Consider the following 25805-nt stretch of genomic DNA (forward strand, 5'->3'; position numbering starts at 1 on the left):
AACAACAGATGTAAGAAAGGAGCTGGCAACCTAAGAACATGTTCCCTGTAACGATAATGCATTTGACAATTGCTGGCTGCCCCTTGTAAAGGAGCATTATTTCAAGCAGGATTAAAATGACAGCTAGCAAAGCTGAAAGAATTTATCAGGAGTCCTCTTGTTAATACAGATGCCACCACTACAGTATTTCTCTCTGGTACACCTCAGGTACACACATCTGAAGGGGAACTTTATTTTTTCCCACTGGGTAACTAGTGTTATGTGATAAATTGCATTATCCTTGAAACTAGTAAGGAAGTAATGCAGTCATACTGTTGTGTTTAGTTACTGTAACTGGTTTACAAAATCTGATCATTGACAGTTACAAGAAACTGGATGCATTCATAGGACCAGACACTTGCAAATACTTTTCTCCCTTGAAAAGATGTGTTAACTGTCAATTTATGCATTGCTGCCCAGGCTCTTCAATGATAGGCCTTTATTTTGGAATTATCAACCAGTTTACATTCCCTCTCCCTCTATACAGATCTCTGAGATGCCACCTGCAACAACCCACTTTCCTCAGAGAGTCACAGGTTGCATCGATCCATCCTTTTTCATGTTGGCCACTGGCAGGAGGGTGCTGAACATGAGAAACCTTAGTATGATTCAGTCTTGTGTGCTACCTTCACGTAATGGAGTTTAAGGAAATGGGACTCAGACTTACTGGTCAGTGTTGACGGTTTTTGACTTGACATGGTGGGTCCGGAATTGTGATGGGGCAGTTGGAGCATTTTTGTTGAACTGTCCTACTGATTTAATGTTGCCTGCTTTCATTATATGCAGGGCTATCTTATTATGTCCCTGAGAGGCTAGAATGATGTATTTGCACTAGGAAAATCATCCTATAGTTGTAAGAATTTCTGGAAACATCAAATATCCACCAAGACACATTTCTCTAACAAACTGAAGAGAGGTTCACCATTTTAAAATAAATTGCCATTAATCTAAACAGACAATATAGTGTTTGAAAACAACACAGCATTTAAGTTGCTCTGTTTGTGTCTTCACATTGCTGACTAAATGTCTTGTATCTGTAGTTTGCCTTTCTAAACGCTACATCACTATTTCTAAATAACTTCTTCTAGATAAGCAAACCCAAATGTTTCATCATCTTATGAACATAAATAGTATGTGCAACTTTCCCTTTATTGGTAAGACACACAGTTGTGATTGTCCTGGGTATCCTGATTCCAGTGTAACTAGTCAGATTTATGGTTCCCACAATTAGTGTTTGCTGTGCAGGATGTCATAAACATGTGAATGATTCAATAGGACTAGTGTATCTGTAAAACTTGCTTATGGTACACTAAGCTAGTTCTCACAACAGTTGAAGTATTTCCCCATTGGGCCTTGCAAATTAATGTTCTGTTTTGAGCATGAAACTGAGTATATTCAGCTAGGCCACATTCAGATGGCAGAGTACCATCAAGCATCATATTTAGGACTGTGATTTAGAGTTTAGACCTAACCATCTCATCTGAAAAAGCACCTCATTTTGACCCTTCTGTAAATATTGTCTCTTAATTTCTCTTTATTATTTTTAAGTTAGAAATGAATATTCCAGATGAAATATGTCACATATAAAAGTGGAGACTGATGCGCTTGAGTTCTGTGTGGTTTTGTTAGTTCCTTTAGTGATTCTTGCTCTTTGTGTTAAATTGATGTGCTTCTGTTTTGCTTTACGTGCTGTTGAATTCTTCGTGTTTCCAAGAAATAGCTATTAAAACAAAGACAGAAATAGGATTTATTTGTATGCAAATGCATTATGATGTCTGATTGATTTATGTATGTGTCCTGATTTCGGCTGGGATAGAGTTAATTTTCCTCTTGGTAGTTGGTATAGGATGAGAATGATGTTGATAACGCACTGATGTTTTAGTTGTTGCTGGGCAGTGCTTACACTGTCAAGGACTCTTCTGCTTTTCACAACACCCTGCCAATGAGTAGACTGGGGGTGCACAAGAAGTTGGGAGGGGATGCAGCCAGGACAGCTGACTCCAACTGACCAAAGAGATATTCCATACCATATGATGTTGTGTTCAGCGTATAAAGCTGGGGGAGGAAGAAGGAAGGGGGACACATTTGGAGTGATGGCATTTGTCTTTCCAAGTAACTCTTACACATGATGGAGCCTTGCTTCCCTGGAGGTGGCTGAACACCTGCCTGCTGATGGGAAATGGTAAATGAGTTCCTTGTTTCGCTTTGCTTGTGTGCGTGGCTTTTGCTTTACCTATTAAAATGTCTTTGTCTCAACCCACGAGTCTTCTCACTTTTACTCTTCTGATTCCCTCTCCCCCATCCCACTGGGGGGGGGATGGGGGGGCGGAGAGTGAGCAAGCAGCTGTGTGGTGCTTAGTTGCCGGCTGGGGTTAAAGCACGACAATACGAAATATTGATGTATCTTACAAAGATAGGTAAGGACTATGTGTCTTTCTCTGCCAGACAAGGGAGATGATGCTAGTAATTTCCCTGAGTTCCACATATTAAATCGATAACAAGATTAGAAGTATAAATTCCTATTCCCCTGCTGTATCTAGTAGATAACACTTTCTTCCATGTGAGGTTGCATTTTAATGCAAAGATGCTGCTTACAGATCTGATTTTAACTCCACAGCATGAAATGGCCTAATTTTTTAATGTTGTGTGATAATTCCTTACTGCCCACAATACCAGTTTCATTCACTGTTTTCATGCTCTGTTCTTTCTGATGGTGCAATAAAGCAATTTTTGTTTCAGAAGTGGAGGTGGGAAGCATACTAATTTGCAGCTGGTTGTTTCTTTTTATTCCCAGATGGTAGGAAGAACAAATCTGGCTCATTTCAGTGCAAGAAATGATAACTTAGCAAGACTAGATAGGTATTCTTCACTAATTGGATATGTGATTAAAGCACTGCAGTAAGTGCCACTGAAACACATTCAAAGCTTTTGACACATCCCAAGGTGCATTTGGGATGGTAACAGGTGCAAATTATCAATTTTTAGAAACCTCTCCCAGTAAATTGCACCAGGCTTCAAGTAGAGTACCATACTGCACAGGTGCTGGGCTCAGCGACAGCAGCTGGCACATCCCTGTGGTAGACCATGCACAAACAAGGTCGTTCAAGTGGTGGAAGGCTGAAGTAATTGATAGAACTTTAAAACCTGTTACAGGAAAATTAGAGGGGGTGGGGAAAGAGAAAGTTGTAGCATGAAATGAAACCATGGTTCCAGACCTTTTCTGGAAAGAAAAAGCTCCATCTTCCACCAGTCCCTTCAGAAAGTGTGTTTCCTCTCAGCTTTGCTGCCAGGTAAATGTGTCTTAGGTGCTAAAATGAGTTTTTCCATAGGTGCAGACTGCCATATCTAAAGACAAAATCTGGAAGCATTACTATTGTGTAAAGCACATCACCTTTATGGAACAGTCAAGGTGAAAGTCTCATCATGCTTTTTAGCAAATTAACATGAGAAATTAGAAGATCACTGTCATGGACAAGCTACTGGCTAAATCTAGTCAATAATGTTTTCTCTTTCATGGTTTCTCTGCCAGAACATTGTCCATATTAAGATTTTTTTCCTACTTTGAATATTTGAGGATGTGGATTCCAGGAAGAACTGCAGAAAGGCTTGTACCACTTTCAATACCTTGAAGTTGGTGTTGAAGTTCTTAAGGCTTTTAATGAAGGCTTTTAATGTTTCTTTGATTGCATGTTAATCTCGGTGATCAGTGGCTTTAAAAAGTCCATTACTGTGGGAGTGCTGCTGCACACATTGCTGAACATAACAGTGCAAAAAACCCTTGACAAAAGACCAGCACAAAACCTCGTCTTGTTTTCTAACATTTCTGAGGACTACAAGTAAAGCTTTCGTAATAAAGCTCATTGCTATTTCTCTTTTATCAAATTTAAGTTTCTGAGACTTACAGAGTTTGTTCTATCAGAAAACATTCATAATGAAGTAGTTTGTTGGTGGGGCCCCTACTTTGATACAGATTTTTGACCATCTGTTGCCTAGCGGGCAAGTAAACCAATAAAAGAATAATTGGAATTTTCCTGACTGAATTCTCAGAGGAGCCCTCAGGAAGTCTCACCTTGCTTTTGACCTGTTGGTTGGGTTTTATTCAGCAGACTTTTGTCATTTTCTTTTTTTTTTTTCCTGCACTGAAAAATTAATCTGAGATAACAGGGAAAATAACTGTTCAAACAAGATACAGGTTTCTTTACTTATGCTAAATCTTTGCTAGAGGCAGATCTAAAAAGTGATGTTTGTGTTTTGGATTGGTATTTCTAGAAATATGCGGTTATTGAGAGGTCTGTGGAGGGAAAAATATCCCAACACCAGACAGATCCTGGTTTGATTGCAGTTTAACCCTTATAGAGTGTTAAATCCAGGATAACACTAAGAGGAACCAATTTCTAGTATAAAGACTTCAGGTTTAAAAAAAAAAAAAAAGTGCTGTTAACTTTAAAAAAACAACAGCAACAAAAAACCAAACCTAAACAGCCAACCCAGAAATGCATGCCTATCTCTTGACTATCGTCTGTGATAGAAGTCTGAATGCTTTGCCACGGAGGTTTAACAGACCTCTGTCTGCTGAAGGCACTCGCATATTTAGGCTTTGCTCCTGCCTTGAGCACTGGGTGAAGCATACAGAGGGCGTGAAGTCTTTAATGACATGTCACTTCAAAAAAACATGACCAAAGTTGTCAGGGCTCTGTGGGAGCACAGGTCCAGCCCACACAAACCTCATGTCGGGCTGAAGGTTTAGCATGTCACAACAAAAAGGAGTTTCTCAATGGACAGTTTGATAGGAGCCGTGTAGCTTACAGCTAGGGTTTGAAAAGTCTGCTCCTGCAGGGTAAGTGGGAAAGCTTTGCCAGCTGAGTGCCTGGAGAACCCACGCTCTTCCTGCAGAGAGCGTGCCCTTTTTAAAGGCATGTTCAGTAGCCCTGGAATGGAGTATGTGCCTGGCCTGGAGTCCTGCCACCCTTGTCTTGCATGTGGTAGATCCTTTTTTGGTGACGAGCAACGTGTGCTTTTGTGTAGACTGTGCTGGAAGGGTCTAACAGTTCCCTTGGGTTGATAATGTCTGCTTTACTCATACATAATTATCCAGGCAGGATTAGCAAGATCCAGTGTTGGGTGGTAGCATGAAAGAACGTTATCATTTTCCACTTAAAGTTATTAACTTTTGAGCTGTATTTCTCTCTGATACTTCTGTTGAGAAGAGACAGTATTGCACCAAACACTTGCTAATAATCATCTCAGATGTAGGAGAGACATACTAATTTTGGTACTTACTTTTTTGTTTCCATTTGGTTCCTGTGCAGTGAATTCCATCTACTGTTGTGCTGCTCTAGTACACCTCCTTCTTCTCTGCAGTATCAGTACTGAGCACTTCCTTATAACCCTCTACCCCTCCCCATATGGATCTTAACTGCTGGTGTGGGTATGACTTCATCATTAGCATCACTGCTATATGGTTGCAATGTTTTTCACTTCATTAACTAGTAACTATGGGTAAATACTAGCTAAAACAGCAGCCACTGTAAATCGTCAAATCGTTAGTGCTTGCTAGCAATTCAGTACGCCCATCAGACTGCAGTCTGTGCGTGGGGCATGCGCTGCCTTGCACGGTGGTGTGAGCGACAATGGATGAACTTTCTGATGAAAGGAACCATAGAATGTCTGGGTCCGAATTAGAAAATACTAGTTTTTGTTTGGTTTGGCCCAGCATTATATGCAGTTTTGCTTCACCTCATGGAGCATCCTTGTATGTTCACGAATGACCTGTGGTTCAGGTAGCCTCACAGACTGTTAGTACTGTTGCCGTTCCTCTTGCTGAGTCATGATGGCCATTCAGAAACTATAAGTGAAAGCCTTTCCTACAAAAAATCTGGAGCCTGTTGGAGAAGTGGAAACACTTCATGTATGCGGAACAGTACTTTTAAGGCACTCTGGCATGGCACTGCTGAGCATGAGTGCAGGAGCTGATGCTAGAGAAGTGCTGTTAACTTCGGTTTCAAGCTGAAGGCAGCTGAAGTTTGCTAGATTCTTGGCCCTGCGTAGTGTGTTGGTTCAGATCAGGAGTGCACTGCTGAAACTAATCTCCAGATTACTCCCACTTCCCTGTTTTGGTTCACACTTTCGGAGCAGTTTTGAAGTGTGCAGACTGGACTTCTCAATTGAACAACCTGAAACAGGCACTCCTGGAGAGTAGTGAAGCACACCTCAGCTGTTATTTGGCACCCAGTCTTTGTACACAGAGCTGAGCAAATCTGAAGTAAACCCTGACTTCCCTAAATATAATGACAAATTTAGGTCCATGCTACCAAGTATTCCACTCTACGATACACATTTACTGTGTTGTAATACTAATGTAAACAAGGTGACTATGCAAATTTTTTTGGTTTTTATTTTTTTGTTGCTATACTTTACATTCCAGTAGTCAAAATAATTGGTTCTGGGCAGGAATTGGCAGATACTTGATCCTTTAAGTAATTTGATCAAATGGTGCTTTTTTTTCATTACATTCAGATGAGATTTTTAGAATAAGATCTCGGCTCCTGTTGCAATCAAACTATTTTCATGTTTTAAAGGACCAGTTTTGCTGACAAGCCCGACAACACAAAAACATTTTCTTCATCATGACAACTTGTAATTTCTCCTACTACTCTGTGGGACATGAAGAATATCAAAAATTATCACATTTTAAAAATGGAAAATTGCCATCTATAAATATATACTTTTCAGGGGTTCCCCTGCACTGACTGCAGCTTTTCTCTTGCTAATTGAAATGACAACAGGGTATGTGTACTGCTTTATGTTTTGTCACTCAAATTTGATTGAAAAATGTTTTTATGCATTTTAATATTAGTGTTTGTGGATCATGAGAGCAGCTAACTCACCGGTGGAGCAAAGCAAATCTATTTTTCATCAGTCTTCAAGAACATGTTTTTTTCCCTAGTTTGAAAAGGCATGTCTATATTTTAATCTGTACATGAACATGTACAAAATATTTATAATAATTCATATGAAAGTATGTCAGAATTTGAAGAAAGAATTAAAAGGTTATTTGTGCTTTATTGTCATTTATCCTGAATATTTAAGGTGACAACAGTTCCTGCTGCCACGTAATTGGTACAGAAAAAAAATGGAATTGGAAAGACATGCCCAGGCCACAACATCAGTATTCCCATCTCCTATATCTCATGTTTATATATAAAGGTGCACAGCAACCTTAATACAATACAGGGTACAGAAGTTTCTTCTTGAACAGACAATTCTGCAGCATCAGCAGCTGGGTTGGACTAAAGGCAACAACCATCTTAATACGTTTCCGAGCTGGAAAGAAAAAGAATATTCCTTGGAGATCATAGAAATGGGTTCATGGTAAACATGAATAATGTAAGGATTTCTGTGCTGTAATTTTGGAATTATAAAATGTTTTTTGGAACTTGGGAGTTTCCAGGACTGCTAAGCCGCAGGAGGGGACAGCATGTATCACTCTGGAAAATTCTAAGTGGACTTATAATAGCAAAAATTTGGGAGTTCTTGTTATAAACAAATGGTACTATAATTTTCCTATAGTTAAGAAAATAAATAGATATACAATGTATGGTTTTATTCTGGTCCCAATTGTTTAACTCATCTGAAAATACCTAATGCACTTTCAGTTTCCTTTGCATAATTAATAGCCGAAGGAGAGCCAGCAACATGCCCCAGCAGCAAAGAGGGCTAATGGTATCCTGGGCTGCATGAGGAGTGTTGCCAGCAGGTTGAGGGAGGTGATCCTTCCCCTCTGCTCAGCACTGTGAGGCCACACCTGGAGTGCTGGGTCCAGGTCTGGGCTCCCCAGTACAAAAAATACATGGAGCTGCTGGAGAGAGTCCAGTGAGAGGCCACTAAGATGATGAAGGGACTGGAGCATCTCTCCTGTGGGGGGTGGGAGAGACTGGGACCGTTAAGCCTGGAGAAGAGAACGCTCGGTGGAAGCTCATCAATGAATATAAATACCTGAAAGGGTGGGTTAAGTAGTGATGATGCAAATGGCAATATGGGTGCTGTTGTGTCGCACAGTGCGCAGTAGCATCTCAGTCTTTTCTACCTTTCCATTTGTGTTCACTTGCTGTTTTATATTTTATACTGAAGTTGTATGGTTTGAGTGCAAGAAAATATTTTTATTCTGTTTTGGTAGCACAATAAGTATACAATAACTGAAAAGAATATAAACAATAGTGATATTTATTGTGGGATATATGAAATACTTGTATGAAATATAAGAGTTTTAGTTTAGTTTTAAATATTTGTTTATGTATTAAGTTCTAAATGCTTATTACATTTATGTAAAAATATTATATGCACAAATTATTTTTTAAATACCAACTTTTTAATATATTTTTATATGGGTAATTATTTATTTCTGCAGAAGTGATTTTCCACTAGAAGTGCCACCCTGTGCATAGGTCCAGGTCAGTAAAAGCGTTTGCTTTCTCTTCATGTGGGACTCCCAAAGAAGGCACGGAGTTGGGACTGGGCTTATTGCAGGAAAAAGGATAACTTTTGAGAGGTCTAAGAACATACTCAGTAGGAAATTGGAATCAGACTTCTGGTCTCAGCATGAGGGGTTGGGTTTGTTTATTTATTTTTGATTAACAGTTGCTGTGTTTTCTGAATGTGGATGTGCTGTTACATGTCAATCTGTAGCTGTATCCACCGCCACACTGGTTATTTAGGCTGATGCAGATCACGTTATTCAGAACAAGAATTGAACATCAGTGTTTTGCCAGCACTGGTACAAATCCTTGGGCAGCTTAAAGAATACCAACTCTAAGACCATAAAGTGAACTATTTATCTCAATGTATTCACAGAAATAGTGTGGAAATATCCCTTGCCCTCATACAAACATTCTCCCCAGTTTCATTCATCAGCGTCCCCTTTTCCCAGCATCTGTGGATGCAGTTTCTAGCTTAGTTTCTTTGTGCAGGTGAAATATTGCTTCCTGTGCAGGACTGGATGTGGCAGACTTCATATGCTTTACAAGATATAAATGTTCTGATGTACAGCTGTTCTGGTAGAAATTGGTTTTTAAACTGGCTTTGAACATAGAAGGCAATATATACATGCCATGGGCTTGTTTCTTGGGTTCAGATGCTGCTGACAGCCATCCAAATTACTCATACAACCTTACTACTCAACTGACTATGTTCAAAGCCAAAGTCCTTTGACACTAGAAATTGGCAAAACAAAACTATTCTGAGAAGTGATTAGGTGAGAAATCATTATGGAGAAGATCTAATCCTCATGGTTAGTTGTTTAAATATGGTTTTACCACTTTTGTTCTAGCGAGCTTTGAGGGATATATTATTATTGAAGGGAACTGGAATGGCACCATACTAAATCACCTCAGCTGGCAGTTTAAATCACCCTTACTGGTGTTGTGGGAGGATGAACCTAATGAATGTTTTCTTCAGTGGCAAAACTGGTTTAAGAGGTTTCTGCCACACCCTTCATCACCTCCCTAATTATGCCAATGCAACTCTTTGAGGATTGTGCTGTAAGCTTTGATTAGTGAAATGAACTAGGTTTCAAACAAATCTCCTTCTCACTTTCCCTCTTTTTTACACCCAGATAATTTCATCAATTCAGTTTACAGCACCTCTCCCCCCCCCCCCCCCCCATGCCCACAAAACCAGTTCCATTAGGTCAGCTGACGAGGTAGCAAAATGTAACATCCAAATGTATTTCTTCTGCTTAAAAATGCCTAACACAGTGGATTTTTTTCCTCCTCCTTTCTGCCGTACGGGGTAGCTTATCTCAGCCTGACTGGAAATCAAAGTTCTCAGGTTTGTTTAACAAAACTGAGTTGGTGAACTTTCAACTTTTACCCCTTTTTAACATATAATTTAGTTTTAATGTCTTGTTTTAATGGTATTGCTGTGTCTCAAACCTCTGACTAAGAGTTCTAAAAAGTTTTCTAGCAGCACAATGCTACTGTTTTGCACGTTTTTAGCTGTGGACCTGTTTTCATGTCTGTTTACAGTCCTTTACATTTTCTGTCTGTATTGCAGGGCAGAAAGGCTTGTGTGCAATGGTGTGCTAAAAGGCTGGTTAACTACCTGCCTATCAGCCATCATCAAAGCTGGTCCTTAGCAGTGCACACACTCTGTAGAAGTAGGAAAGGCAAAATACCTTTTCTGAAATAATTTGATTCTGAGCAGATGCTTTGGCATGTGTAGATATGCTGCATAATATAGCATATCTCTTTCTAATTTATTTCATTCTGTATGGTAGGTGCCCTTTGCCTGCATATTTATGGCCCAGTCAGCTGCTGTACTTTACATAAACTTCCTAATCAACTACTTCAATCATAATGTTGTTGGTTTGAACTCTGTAGAACAAGTTTCTCATCACTTTAGTTACTTCTGTGCTCTCCCTTGCAATAGAAAAAATACTTGAGACTTGTTTGTAATCTCTCTTGCCACATGGATCTACTGTCACTTGACATTTCCTTTCTATCTTAGAAGATAATAGACCAGTTATGAAGAAGGATGTATTTCACTGTTAAACGCAGTGGAAAATGTCAAAGGTTTATAAAAATAACAGTGTAGAAATTATGTAAATGTTATCATTGACCTTCACCATCATCATATTCCAGTGAGTCATGTTACGCTTGGGATGAATGAAAGATTTTTGCATAACTTTAATACACAGCACATGATTCACTTCTTCTATTGGGGCATTTTGAGATTATGAGCAGACTTAAAGGTCTGACTTCTCTTCAGGGACACTGAATCAAACCAGCAAAGGGATAAGTGTGCTTGTTGTGTTGTGTTACCCCATTGGGGTTGGGTGTTATGACTGCCATCTGAATGGGTGTGTCAGGGAGGACACTGGATGTGCTGAAGATAACCCCCTCCCTGCCCTGAGAAGCTTGGTGGTGCCACATAGGGCTGCTGGTGTTGCAACAGCTCACCTGGGGCTAGGGGGACCTGAGGGAGCAGTGGCTTGACAAAACCTGTGGTAGGAAAGAGGGAGAAGAGCACCTGGCAGAAGAAAACAGAGGACAAAACCATTGACAGTTTAAGTCAGGAAGGGAGAGGAGCAAGCTCTAAAGCTGTGGATGGTTGTGCCCATTCATGGGACCAGCCCATGACAGCAATCATGGATGGCCAATGCCCTGGGGGTGTAACAGAGGGGCAAGAGAAAGAGCCAGTGCTGCAGCCTGCATACGCACCTTCCACGCTTCATCACCATAGCCTGGGAGAGACTGTCTGGGGGAAGCTTTCCGAAGGCTGTGGCACCTGTTTGCCTGTTGCTTGCCTCACCTGATGTCAGATCCATTTACAACATTCAGACATCTGCCCTTCAGGGCAGCCTCTGGGGAATTCTCTGTGGAAGTCCAGGCTGGGTTATCACAATGCAGAATTGCAGCACCTCTGCACTCTGGCACTAAATGCTCAATTTAGGGTCCTGAAAGACCTGTAAGGCGGCCACTGTTTCTTAAGAGAGAAGACCAATTAATGAGCTACAGGAGGGACTGAACTACAAAGAGACAAAACAGTGATGACACAGAACTGCTTAGATTGGTCAAAGCAGTATCTGAGAAGGATGAAAGGGGAAAACACCAGTGCCAACAAGTGCCATGCTGACACAGAGTGGAAGAATAGTGTGAATTGCTCGTACGCAATGCTGGGTTTGACATAGGCTGTTATGAGTTGGATGGTGTTGTAAGCTACCTAGAAACTCTAGAAAACAAAGTGTGATGGTACATAAAAATAGAGGGAGAAAATATATCTCACCTGGAATAGGATGATCAATTCTGCCTATTTCTGTACAAAGTGATCTAACAGGAACAATTAAACATGGGTAAGACAAAAGGGAAAATAACTAAGAGGAACTTGCATAAGAGGGACAAACCACTGAAAAGTATAGAGAAGTCATGACCAAGCCTTTTTACAAAGATACAAGAGCAACTGACTAACTTGAAAGACAGCAAATGGAAGAGTAAATATTTTGTTGAACACATAATTGACCTGTATAACTCACAGCACCAAGATCAATGTAAAAAGATTTAAGCATTTTAAATTATTTTTAAAAATAAGCACTTTTGTAGACTATGATGACATTCAAAATTACATCAGAACAGATAAAGACATTTTGTATATTTTTGTAAACTCGTAACAGTAGAAGTCCTCCAAGTCATGAGAGTAAATTACTTTTAAGGAAAAAATCCCCATATGTGAACAAAACTGAAACCCAACTGTCTGTATCTTGTGGGTTTTGCTCTTTGTATGAATCAATCAAATGTGGTCTGTCTCAAGACACTGAGCTAGATGGAACGTTGATATTATTTAATTTGTCAAATCCTGCTAGTCTTGCACACGTTTTTTTCTGTGAGCTTTTTTGAAGGAGTGGTACCACCAAGCTATGAATAGACAATAGAAAGGATTATATGCGAGTAATATCCTTTTATCTCTGGTATCACTTATCTTCTGAATTTGGGCAGGTTATCTGAGGGTTTGGTTATTTCAAAGGTCAGTCCTTTTAAACAGGTGATTGTTATCTGATATTTGCATTATACATATGAACACACAGCATTCAGTAAATCTTGTCTGTCTTCATAATCAGTAATACAGTTATCAGATATGCTACATGGGCAATTTAATTCTAGTCATCCATAGCAAGTCTCCTTGATAGAATAAAGAAATGTCTTCATAAGTAGTCTCCTTTTTGTGAGCATCCTTTTCACATAACAAAAAGAGTATTTTAGGATTGTAATTGTAGTGCTTCTGAACATGGTAGTTTCCACTGAAAAAGGCAAATAGGCGTACATTTTATTATCTATTATTTATGTAGAACTAGCATGTGCTAGACACTTTACAGAGGGATTATAGAAGGGAATTTCACTGAAGGTTACACTACAAAGAAGCTGCAAACAGGTGCAGGAGCAGAGATGGGAGGCAATAGAGTGCAAGTGTCTGAAAGCAGACATGGAGTATCTCCTGACTCGGATCTGCGATTTCCTCTCTTTTAATGTATGGCTGTGTTGGGGTTTTTTTTTAATGACTTTTGTACAGTGATGACTAAGATTATAGGCATTGTTAGGAAAAGTCACATAAAAGCAATTTCATACTGGGAAGAATATGGATCTTTTTCCTCCCTGCTTGCCATAACCTCATAAATTGTGACTGTTTCAGCTCAAGCCTTTCAGTATAATCATTCCCAAGCAGTGACTGTATCCTGAGTAGCAAGCAAACATTGATCACTCATGTGTTGCTTTTTGAAGATGTCATTGTCTTACTGCTGCTGGTTGAGTGGAGCATATATTCTCTTCTCAGTTTGAAACTGTCAACCCTCTTTAGTATTATAGTTCCTGTAATTGTCAGCAGCTGAGGAGCAGATACACAGTCCCCTCAGCTATGCCTTAAGTGATGTGACAACCTCACCAGAACAGCAGAGCAGACCTTAGAAGGTAGCATCTGCTTCAGGCACCTCAACTAATTCTGTGAATTGGGAAAATTTCTGTAGGGGTTAACCAGGCGGGCTAGTCTGAGCACCCAGTTTAATATAACCTTGTTGCAAACTTTCCTGTAGTAAAGTCTTTTTCATTCTACATTTTCCTCTGAGTCTGGGTGCATACTGTGTAGCACCTGGAAGGATAATGTCTGTCCTTCAGAAGGAATTATGAGAGAAGTATTGGAGAGGTAACAGAACCCCTCCTCACCAATAGATGAGCTGATGGCTGCCTGGGTCAGCGCAGAGTCTGGAATTAAATCACCATCAACCTGCTCTGTGCGTAATGAATCAACAAAGGTGTCAGAGTGGTAGGGTTGTTTTTTTGTACACATGATACAGATATTTGAGTTCAAATTAATGAAAGCTTGGATTAATTGTACAGTGCAAACATATATTAAATTTAGGAACCTGGAGCTTGCAAGGGACTTTCTAGGTTGGCAAGCTCAACTTCTGCTTGCCATGTATAGCCTCACGATGTTGCACTATCCATAAAGTTATCAAGCTTCATCAAGCTCCATTTTAAACATAGCTGGGCTCTTTCCCCAGTACTGAACGTGAATGTCTGCTCTAAAACTCTTCTCTGAAGCTCAAAAACCTTTTTTAATTTCTAGACTAAGTTTATTCATGCTACATCAAAGCTATTTGTTTGTGTGGCAATATTATTCTTCATCTAAAGCATTTCTTTTCCCTTGGTAGTACTTGTATGCTGATGCATTAACAGGGAGATACTATATCACTTTTCAGCCTCCATTCAGCTGTGCCAAGAAAGCCAACCACTTTTATCTTCCTCTCATAAAGTAGTCTCTATTGCCCTGATGGTTTCAGTAACCTTCCTCTGCTCTTCTTCCAGTGCAAATTCATTCCTTAAGTGTAGATGCACATAATGAGGTAGATTAGTCCAGGTGAGGTCTGATCTGCATCTTACTCAAATAGTACACCTGTAGTTCTGCTTTACTGAACACACCTTGATGTGATTGCAGTTGCCTTTTTTATGTTTGTGGTGACACACGGCTCAGTTTTAGATACCCTGTGATCTACTCAAAACACACACCTTCTCTTCCAAACTTGGAGTTGATGGTCTGTTACAAAATGCTTTCAGGAAAACTAAGCAACTGGTGCTGGTCCTCATATGGATGTGAGACAGGGAAAGACAGAAAACAGTAGAAGAAAATGGTTAGTTCTTGAAGTAGGGGAATGTCACAAGAGTTGTTTCTTGGAGGCCTGTGGTGGGGCCTGTGCTGTTCAACATGTTCATAAATGACCTGGAGGAGGGATGTAACAAAGTTTACTAAAAGCACAAAATTAAGGCAGTAATGATGATGGAAGAACTCTGGAGGGCAACTGGGCAATAAAATGGCCCTTGAACATGAGTGCGGATAACGTGTTAAGTCATGCACACAGCAAAACCAGTCCTAGTTTCACATATGAAGTGATGGGATCTGCACTGGTGGATTCCCAGATACCTCTGAGGGGCAAGATCCTGGGCTTCTGGTAGGGCCAAGAACATGTCAGCTCAGTGGTAGTCAGAAATACCAGTCAAATGTCCAGTGTTATTAGGGATGGAGTAGAACACAAGGTGAGAAACCTTCTCTGCAACTTCATAAATCTGGTTCAGCTGTGTCTGCAGTTCTGGTTCTCTTATCTCAAAGCAGATAAAGCAAACAGAAGGTGAGCAAGAAAAAAAGCCATGAATTAATACAATTTTCTGGGGTTCAAAAGACTGAGCTTGGGTAAATTATTCATAATGTCATTAAAATTCAAATACAACTGAAGTTTCCTGTAAGGTTAGCTAACACGGAAAACTACACTTCTTGCGTTTCTTCTCTAAGACTTTGTATGTTGTAATGATAAGACATTTTGCCCACCTTTCATCGTCTGGAAGTGTCTCTATGCATTTTAAATAAAAAGAATATTTCCTTCTCTTACTCTGCTGGAAAACTTAAAAGGTGCTTCTACTATTAAATTCATTAATGTAGAGGGGAAATCTCTCATGTTCATATAAAACCTGATGGGACTTGCAGAGCAGCCAGTTTCCCAGAGGGTTTCCAGGAACACTTAGGGAATATCTGCTCGGTCCAGTGCTGCACTGGGCAGACTGGGCAAGTGTAGAGTGAGCCCAGTTCAGAGATCAGAAGCAGCATAACCCTGTACACACTGAGCCCTGCCTGGGCTCCTCAAGATAGCTAATTTCAGTAGCTCTGGAAAATGCCTCATTGTACAGCACTAATGTAACCCGAATGCACTGACAGATTTGGGGCTGCAGAATTACGAGGGCCCCTCTGCACTTGCTTGGCTTGATAACAGTGTAAAGACTGCCCAAACTAGATGTCTTCCTTGCTGCAATGAAAACAAATACTCATTTTTTGGTTGGCAAACAGAAGAAAGCATTCCTGGTTTATGCTGGATTTACTGTTCTTTCCTGTGCCTATGATTTACATTTAGAACCAGGCTGTCTGGCAGAGTGTGCTTTGGCAGCGTAGCTGCTTTGTGCTGGGTACAAGTGTAATTGCACACGTTTGTGGAATTGAGATCGCTGGCCATGATCAGCCTTACACTAGTGGGTATGTTCCTCCACTCTGAGCAAATCACTATTGATACTTCTCATGTGTAAATGACTAGGCAAAAATCCAGCCACAGTGGTTAGATCCCAGGAGTTTTCTGTGAAAATGTTCTGCTTTTAGGTATCTTTGGTGGATTATCATCTAAACACCTTGCGGAAGCATAGAGGTATATAGCATGGAATGCTGATTATAATACTTACATGTAATTTTAGTGATTTTCACAAAAGGTCTTAGAGTGTGTTACTACAAAGTAGGTGTAGGAACATTTTTCTGAAGTATGGATTAGTTTACTTAATAAGGTGAGTAAAAGAAGCTCCATCACTTTATAAAACTAAACAAAAAGGTCAGCAGGAAAATCCAGAATAAAACACAGATTTCCTGGCATAGGTTCCCACTCCTGACTAGGTACTACTTCCTTCTCCAAAATAAGCGTTTGTACAGTTATGTTCGCAATTTTAAAGTACAAAAATATTTTTTTTTATTTTTACTTGCTTATTTCTAGTACTTAGTCTGTGTTTGCCTGTTTAAAACAGACTTTTGAACAGTATTTGTCAAGAATAGCAGAATTCAGAATTGGCAATAGTGAAGCAGTTTTTTTCTCACACAGTATAGCCAATATCAAATTGGTCCGTGAGCTCCCAGCTTTAGCTCAACCTGTATCTCCTCTGCTTTGTTCCAGGTTATGGACACACAGTGCCTTTATCTGATGGAGGAAAGGCCTTCTGCATCGTCTACTCAGTCATCGGGATCCCATTTACACTGCTTTTCCTGACAGCAGTGGTACAGCGCATCATTGTATACGTTACCAGGCGGCCTGTACTGTATTTCCACATTCGCTGGGGCTTCTCCAAGCAAGTTGTTGCAATCATCCACGCTGTAGTCCTTGGGTTCATCACTGTCTCGTGCTTCTTCTTAATCCCAGCAGCAATATTTTCTGTTCTGGAAGATGACTGGAATTTTTTGGAATCTTTTTACTTTTGTTTCATTTCTCTGAGCACCATTGGCCTTGGAGATTATGTTCCAGGAGAAGGCTACAATCAAAAATTCAGAGAGCTGTATAAAATTGGAATTACATGTAAGTATCAAACTAACCAGCTAAATAAAAGTCATTTTATAAAAAAAAAAAATCAGACTTTTCCACTCCATTCTGTGGATGGTGATTGTTTTGTGAGCTGTCAGCTAGCAAACCGGGCATTGTAGGTAGCTGTGCAAAGAAGAAACCTTTAAATAAGGTCAGTTTTCTTAGTTAAGAAAGAGAAAGCTAACACCAGAATTCCACTGTGCTAAACCATAGCTACTTACTCTCTTATTAACAGTAACAAAAATGCTCGCATTACTGTTATAAAAATGGTTATGAGCATTGTGGGCTAAGATTTCAGTGCATCACAGAGCCAGGCAGATGATCCTTGTAACCTAAGGTCATCTCATAAGGTGAGAAGACGAGTGGGCAGAGATGAATCGAGTGTAGCAATGGGAAATGAGGCAGAATAGCAAAGTTTCTGACTCCATTTGTAACAGAAGGTAGCTGAAGCTGGCACTGGTGCATATCAGTCAGAGAGAGACAAATAAACTGAGATGACAGCAAAACAAGACCATGAATGTTAAATTTAAATAGTTAATTATGTTTGACACAGAAGAGAGGCACAGTGATCAGTGATTTGATCAAAGTAGAGCTAAGAAAATTACCTTTGTGTTGGTATTCTGAATGAATGTATGCTGAGGGCAATATTCCTAGTGACAGTGTTTTGAAGCACCCCCATTTCTGATACAGCTTCAGTCTGCGCAGTCCTGGGGTCACCAGGCATACTGCTTAAAAGATCTGAACGGCCTAACCTAACCTTTCGTGTCAGGTCCTTTTCTTAGGCTGGTATGCATTTGTCTGTGCAGCTGTGCACGATCCAGCAATTTTAATGTAGGCAAAGTGTCCATTAACTTGGTTTTGTAGTTTCCCTAAAGAAAGATTGGGCCTTGGAATTTTCGTGCCTTGAAGCAGGGCCTTGAACTAGCCAACAGAACACTTCATGTTATTCTCCTGCCAGGTCTGTTCTCATTGCAGGAGATTTCCCCCTCTACCCATCATGTTTATTTTACCAGCAGTAGCTTTTAATTATTACCCTGCTGATCTGTGGAGTCGATCTGGCGATGCTAACTGATGAATTGAATGGAGAAAGTCACACGTAATAAAGGCCTTGTAAAAATTTTAGCCGTTCTGAAAACTCAAAATCAGAAGAAAACATTATGGCTCAGATTATCCTTTTCCAAACTTTAAAACACTTAGGAAATAAATTGTAGGAAATGCTAAAAGGAAAAAGTAGCTTTTAGTCAAAGTTATGACCTTAGAATATTTAATTTCAACAGTTTTCAAAGTCGTAACTTCTAAATTATTGTTTTTCCTTTCATGTGAACAATTCAAGGAACCAAACAGAATATATAAAATGTTTTCTCTTGCTGAACATAAATTTTCTTCAAGAAGAGTTTTGGAGTTCTACATCAGAAAATGCATAATGAGCACTACAGGCTTTTCAAGAATTTTTAGGAGAACACAAGTCCTGTTCTACATCAAGTGGTGATCAGCTGGACTGAGTTTCAGAGATAATTATAAAATTCTCTATGCAGATTTATAGATGCCTTTTAATTGGCATAGCTTTGTCACTTCTTCCTTGTGTTAAGGCATACCTCCCATTTGATGTCATGAGATAAAGCTTAAAAACAATTCGTAAATTTTAACTGTAGTGCTGATGTAGATCAGTACCTGCTATTGCAATATTGATTTAATGGTGCTCCTGGAAGGAAAAGGAGAGTGTTATTGCCAGCGAGTAATCTGTAACTACAGGTGAAATATTTATGCCTTTAGGTAAAAGAACAGTGACCATATGTAGATTATAATAATTAATCTATGTTGATCTTTCAGCGCATTTAATGTTCAGCCTTTGGATGAACATGTTGTACTAATAATTATACACTTAGCTTCTGCTTGATTTACTCATTGAAATGATAAAATATTCAAGTAGTCATGCTCCTCATTAAATTGTAATGATCAGTAGCAGGGATCTAACGAAACATTGAGATTAAGAAATGCTCATTTTAGCACCTTCCCTCAAATTCTAGATGCATATCTTTGGAGAGGGGAAGAAAAAAAAAGAGCACAGTGGGCTATTAACCATATGAAGCTCCATTTCCAAAGTCTCAGTCTATGAGAGCTGACTATTACCTTTAAAAATCAGAGTCAGTACACCACCAAAGTCATCAGTAATATCGTTTAAGTAACACTTCCAAGTTTGGATAGCTTATGTATATTAGTAAAACATTGCAAATATCTTCAAGGTCATCAGATGTAGAGACTTCATCAGGTTTTTAAAATATCAGCAGTGATTTTTCATTTTGATTTTATTGGGTTTGTACATATTTCTGGTTGCTTTGTTTTTCCACTCAGGGTATTGGATATCTTCTTATAATTTTAAAGGAAAATAATTCAAATGTTTTCATAAAATGTAGGTGATTTGTCCTGCTAAACTGGTACAAACAGCAAATAACCATAATTAGCTGCCATTGTTTTACTTCTTTTTATAATATGTAGGAATATTAAGGGAAAAAAATCTTTTGAAGAGCACTTAATCATGAAGGTCATAAGTAAGTGGGGGAGCATGCATATGGCAAATTTTAAGATTCTGTTTCATTTAATGCCTTTACTTATTTTTCTCTTGTACAGTTGTAACAGAATTAAAGCCACTAGGGTTACTTTTTTTTGATTATGTGAGTCTTGTTGATTGTAGAATGAAAAAAGAAAAAAAGGATTTGACAGTCCAAAGTGGGTTACAGAGCTCTGGAACTGGGTCATAAAGAAAATTAAGATACTGTTCAGCAATGACAGGCATGGGAAAAGTTACAGGGTTTAAAAATGTTCCAGACCCACTTAATTTGCTAATAATTAAAACACTTTTTTTTTTTTTTTGTACCCAGGTTATCTGTTGCTGGGTCTTATTGCAATGTTGGTGGTTCTCGAGACTTTCTGTGAACTCCATGAGCTCAAAAAGTTTAGGAAGTTGTTTTATGTGAAGAAGGACAAGGAAGAGGACCAAGTGCATATAATGGAACATGACCAGCTCTCCTTCTCTTCCATCTCAGACCAAGCAGCCTCCATGAAAGACGATCAGAAGGCAAACGAGCCTTTTGTGACTTCCCAGTCCCCAACTTCCAATGACAGCTCTCTAAACAACTAATACAGGGGTATCCTGTATTACCATTGTTTTGGTGCATTTATGCTACTTACCATAAGAAATAGAATGCCTCATATTTTTTTTCTGAAAATATAAAAGCTGGAAGACTGTGCTACTTTAACAAGGATTCATCACTTCTGACATAGAAAAGACTTCTGGGAAAAATGTGGGAGCAACCCTGGGAATAGGGAAAAAACGTAGGATGTGGCTGGGAACATTAGAGCATTTTGCTTGAGGGATAAGGAGTTAGGTGTACCACTTTCAGAGGCGCCAGAGAGAAAGGCTTGCACAAGCAGCTTCATCCAACATCTGTAAGAGAGTAGGCCTTCACTGACATCCAACTCATTTAGTTGCACACCCCATCTTGCAACTGGGTGACAGCAAATTTTGGGATGTGCACTTTTGATTGTCAGAAGTATAGTCACAGATTTAGTCCAATCACACCAAATATCTTAATCTGGAAAATATTTCCAGAGCAATATCTATAGATCTGCTGGATGGGGGAGTATCTAGATCATCCCTATATTGCCCAGTAACTTGCAGGTGCAAATAATAGTTCTAGGAATGAAAAAATAAGGCTCCGGTCCCTCCTTTGCCCATGCCATTTACCTTCAGATTTCCTACTTCCTTAAAAGGTCCCCTAATCACAAGAAGAATGTTGTCCTGATGAGAGTGTGCCTTGAGTCTTCCATGCTGTTTGTCTTTATATGAAATACTTTTGTAAACTCTGAGAGATATCAAGACCAGTTCAAAGTGCTGGGTGAGGTGGGGTTGTAGGGAAGGGAGACAGCTGCATTTCAGTCCTCTGTCCTCAGAAATGGGCAGGAGTGGGTTTTTAACTATGTGGAATGAAATGGAAAAGAGTCAGCATGTGCTACAATTGGCATAGCCATGTGCTTATGGCATTCTCCTAGTAGATGGTTGAAATCAGTTGAGCAGAAGGACTCAGTGCTGTTTCTTCCACAGTCCAACCCAGTGTGTGTGCTCTCTGCTGACCTGATAGGTAAGTGGAGGAACACAAATCATGTCACCTTTGAACATAGCCCCTTTTTCTTCTTTTGCTTTTCTAAGTAGTACTCAGAGCACTTTGGAGGACGAGGGAATGTTTCAGGGCAAAACAATTTTTCAGTTTTTCATATGGCAAGAAAAAAGGAAAAATGTCACATTTGGTTCAGATGGAACCGAAATTTTTTCCCCTTGGGAAAAGTCACTAAAAAGTCAAGATCTCACTCAACTTCTGAAGCTGGAACCTCTTTGGCTGTAACAGGAGAGGTGTTTTAGTCCAGCTACCAGTCACTGTGCTGAATGCAGGGACCTTGGAGTGAATTTCAGTGAGCAGGAGATGAGACTTAAGGGGTTGTAGTACTCTCTCTTCTGGCCTTAAGAATCTACGATATGGGAATCTTGAGAATGCTTTGCAATGAACAAAAGGTCTGGAGCACAAATAGCCATATTAGAGCAGCCTCCCACATAGGAATAGTGTAGAGGAGAGCTTTTTCCCTGCAAAGCAAGCATGCCGGATTGCCTGTAATTTGGCTTTTAGTGTTTAGAGCTGAATAATATTTTACTGTAAAAGAAAAAAATGCAGTGTGTCTAGATTTAGCGCACGTGGGAAAAATACTTGAAAGTAAATAACCCAAAATATGCTGTGTTTGAGCTTAATTACAGCTAGCATCAAACAGATTTTATATCTTTACTGGAAAAACTTACTTTATGGTTAAATCAGCTGAAAGTCTTCAATTAAAATTTATATTTATAGAAAACCAGAGCTAAAAGTTTTGAATGTTTTGGGTTTTATAGATTAGGTGAGAGCATACTGTGTTTGCATGTTCCCAGGAAAGTGGCTATTTTTATACTGCTTAAGTTAACACAGTTCTATTTATAATGAATGTTAACCAGTATATATGTACATATATACATAAATATATTTATATACTGTACATATATCATAAATCACCAGAGTTTAACAGACTTAGGAATGGCATTTTAGAGGTTTTTTTTTTTCCCTAGGCTTCTCTTTATACAGTCAGTAATTGAAAACTATGGCATTAAAATGACATTGACAAAATTGAGTACTGTACTATAAGAAACATTTATACTGTTTTTTTCAGTGGAATTCTATTGATTGTTTTCAGTACCTTAAAATTCAAGATTTCATTTCAGTGTAACATTAAGCTCTAAAGGATATGCACAGATGCTAAACAATATACAAAGTTAACTTTGCAGCGTGTACAAATGTAGACACATGAAATGAAAGCACAGAATTCAAAGCAGAAGCGATAAACTAAGCAGTATACTGTGATGTAGGTGAGTATTTGTTATTTTAAACTTAAATAAAAAGTCTGGCTTTTGCCTGCCTGCACTATGAAGTGGGGAGTATTTTCTTTAGTGGGTTGTGTGTGTGTCTGCGTTTGTCAAGATTGTGCATCCTTTAGTTAGCCTTTCTCAGCTCAAGGAGGCACCATTAATGCCAGAGTGTGTTACCTAACCTTGATATTAATTGTAGCTTAGTATTGTGTTGATTATTCCTATAGAAAAAAGCATTCCAAAGTGTGTTTGTTTTTGTTTCAGATGCTGACTCATTATAGCAAATAAAAAATAGTGGCATAACATTTACCTTGTCTTTATAACCTAACTACTCCAATATTTGAGGAAATCTGAAAAACTGTCATTGCAGGATATCAGTACCACTGATTAAAATGGCTTTCATTTCCTACAGCTTTTATGTGATGTGAAGCCAACACACAAGATCAGAATAGTTAAAACTGGAATCAAGATTAGAATGAGAAAGATTATCATGCAAGAACCTTAGTATAAAGTGTGTATCTTTCCTAGAGGCAAACTGTGAAGTGGTTGTGTGTAAACCCAAATGGAAAGCATGGGTCGTGAAACAACGGTGCCGAAACAAAAGTTGCAAGAGGGAGTAAGAAATGTGAGCAAATTACTTATATGCAGAAGAGGATTGCCTGGACCCTATCCTCACTCTCCTGTCTTCAGTTGATCAAGGCATCCCATTAATAGCTTTATTCCCATGCTACAGCTGACATTTGTCATCTTCTCTTTGTCTTTCAGACATTAAATGTGTTTTATTATTATTTCAAGGGAAAGAACTGGCAGGCCATTCAGTTGTGTTGGGGGAAAGAAAATAGAAGAACCTGCTTGAGTTTTGATCTTGGAGCCGTGTGACAGCCATGTTTGTCCCTTTGAGAACATGTCCTCTTCCTTAAGAGTTTCTTCCCCAAGGTTCACCAATGGCACCTAGTGCGGGTGAACACAATAATTGCTGAAGGTTGAAATGAGTAATTTTCTAATTAGGTAAATTCAGAGACTTAAGTGGTTTGTGACTTTAATGCCAGAACTACAAAAGTTACCTAGTGGGTGTTTATGTCAGAGTAATTGCATAAGAGCAGCAGTTCGGGATTACATTAACTGTTTTTCTAGCACAGTATTTTGTCTCTGGCAATGGTCAAGAGCAGACATGTGTGAACTTGTGTAAGGAGAGGACAAGTGTGTAGCAACAGTTCCCCAGAATATTATTCTAGCTCCCAGCAATGTGCAGCTCTGGATCTATGATAGTGTCTAGGAGGTGTGGAAAGTCAACGTAGGTGTGATACGTAGAAGATGTGCTACACTGACGTGCATGCTCTCTGTTTTTGTCAGCAAGAGACTATCCCACGCAGATTCAAATGAAGATTACCTATTACTTTCCCAAAAAGGAGTCTCAAGTTAAGTAAACGCTTTGCAGTAACCAGGTAGGGTAGCACTAACAGTGTGACTGCATGGGATGGTCTCTTGAAAAAGGGAAGAAAGGCAGGGGAATGCCTTTTACACACTGTTACTTGGACATTGATGTCATCTGTGTAGATAGGAGCATACACAGAACCTGTTTGCTGATGCTAAATCTTGCAACTCCACATTACTACACTACCTTTGTAAATAGTAGTCAGAAATCTACTGAGTTGAACCATAGGTTGCTAAAAACATTACTGCCCTAATGTTATTCCATTATTACTGATTCTTCTAGATTCTACTGCAGCAAAATAAAGTTACTATAACTGGAATCAGTGTTACTCCAGATGTGCACCAGCACAAAAGAATGGGGTTTCTCTTTTCTGCACTAGTAACTGTCATTATTGTAGTGTATATCAAGAAGCTCCTAGATAGCCAAAAAAAGCATATATCTTCATGTTGCTCGTTTCAAACAAACAGTAGTTTTCGAAATGATGGTGACTAGCTCTGCAAATTCACATGCTTGCTAATGCATATTAGGTACTTGATGTGTGTCATTTTTAATGCCTGCAATGTTAGTCTCATCACTTCCTAAGTTATCATTCTACCTGCTTTTTTTCCTGGATTTCTTGTCCCAATTATCTTTAAAGGTCATCACATTGCCACTGATTATGAGTGCTGTGATGCAGTTATTTTGCTGGTGATGATGGGGTTTTTGTCAGAGCCGTTGCCTTAGCTGATGAGACTACTTCACATGTGGCAGCTGGGGCCAAATGATAGATTCAGGTAATGAGGAGTGGCAGTGTGGCTGGGAGCAGGTGCACGGGCTGACATCCAACGTCGGGACAAAATCATCCTGGCAGACTGCGAAGTGACTACATAGTTTTCACCAGGCTTCGTTGCCTGTCACTAAGAGTAAGAGAAAAATGCTTCCAGAGGAAGGAAGGAGGAAGGACATTGCCAAAAGACATCTGAAATGGAGTTCAATGGAACTATTTTTTTCACAATTTGTCTGTAATCTGTGTCTCACTTTTACTTCAGTTGCACTGTATATACTACGAATTAGGAAAACTGTTTGGCATTTCCCCAGAGTAGATGGTCCCTGTGCTCCCTGAAGCAAGTTATGCTTGTTATCATAATGAGTTTTCCTGTATTAAGTTCAGTGAATGTTCAGACCCATGAGCAGGAGTGTAAATCAGTGCCACTGATGAAACTTCCCAGGGGCAAATGGGGCTCAGGTCACTGCCTGGCCCTGGGGCTGCCTCCCAGGTTGTCTGGAAAGAGAAAAGTGAACCCTCTACATTAAAAAGTGGGAAACCCACTCTCCTGGGAGGCTCAAAGCTCCCCAAACCCATTTTGTGCTAATCCCAGAAGTTTTGTAGTCTTGAGCATATATGTGCAAGTATCCAGAGTAGCACATGGAATGGGAACTCGGTTTCTCTATGCCTAATTTTTTTAGACTCAACCTCCTGAATTTATCTTCCCCATTTAAAAATGTGACTTACAGTATTCACTGACCATCCCTAAGCACTCACCAGTACCTAGCTGGGCCTCTGCTGCAGGCAGCAAGGTGAGATTAAGAGGGCAGAAGGACTCCTATACCATCTGCCCTAAGGAGGAGCGGTGGTGGGAATAGGTGAGGGGGCAGGTAGTCACTGGGAAAGCCCCTTCCCTGCCCATGAGTATACGTTAACTTCAGCTGCAGTGTATCAGTTTATTTCTAAAACAACTTCTAACGTCTGGCATATAACGACTGTACGA

General features: G+C 39.5%; 1 protein-coding gene across 1 annotated transcript in view; it reads left to right on the forward strand.

Moving 5' to 3' along the window:
• KCNK1 (potassium two pore domain channel subfamily K member 1) overlaps nt 1-22677 on the forward strand; it is a 35758-nt gene extending 13081 nt beyond the window's left edge. The window contains exons 2-3 of the mRNA XM_074863150.1: nt 16778-17173; nt 20059-22677. Of these exons, the coding sequence (XP_074719251.1) occupies nt 16778-17173; nt 20059-20318 (656 nt within the window). The 3' untranslated portion in view covers nt 20319-22677. The remainder of the gene's footprint in view (nt 1-16777; nt 17174-20058) is intronic.
• Nucleotides 22678-25805: the final 3128 nt, after the last annotated feature.

Source organism: Strix uralensis, chromosome 3 (assembly GCF_047716275.1).
Source record: "Strix uralensis isolate ZFMK-TIS-50842 chromosome 3, bStrUra1, whole genome shotgun sequence".
Taxonomy (NCBI): domain Eukaryota; kingdom Metazoa; phylum Chordata; class Aves; order Strigiformes; family Strigidae; genus Strix; species Strix uralensis.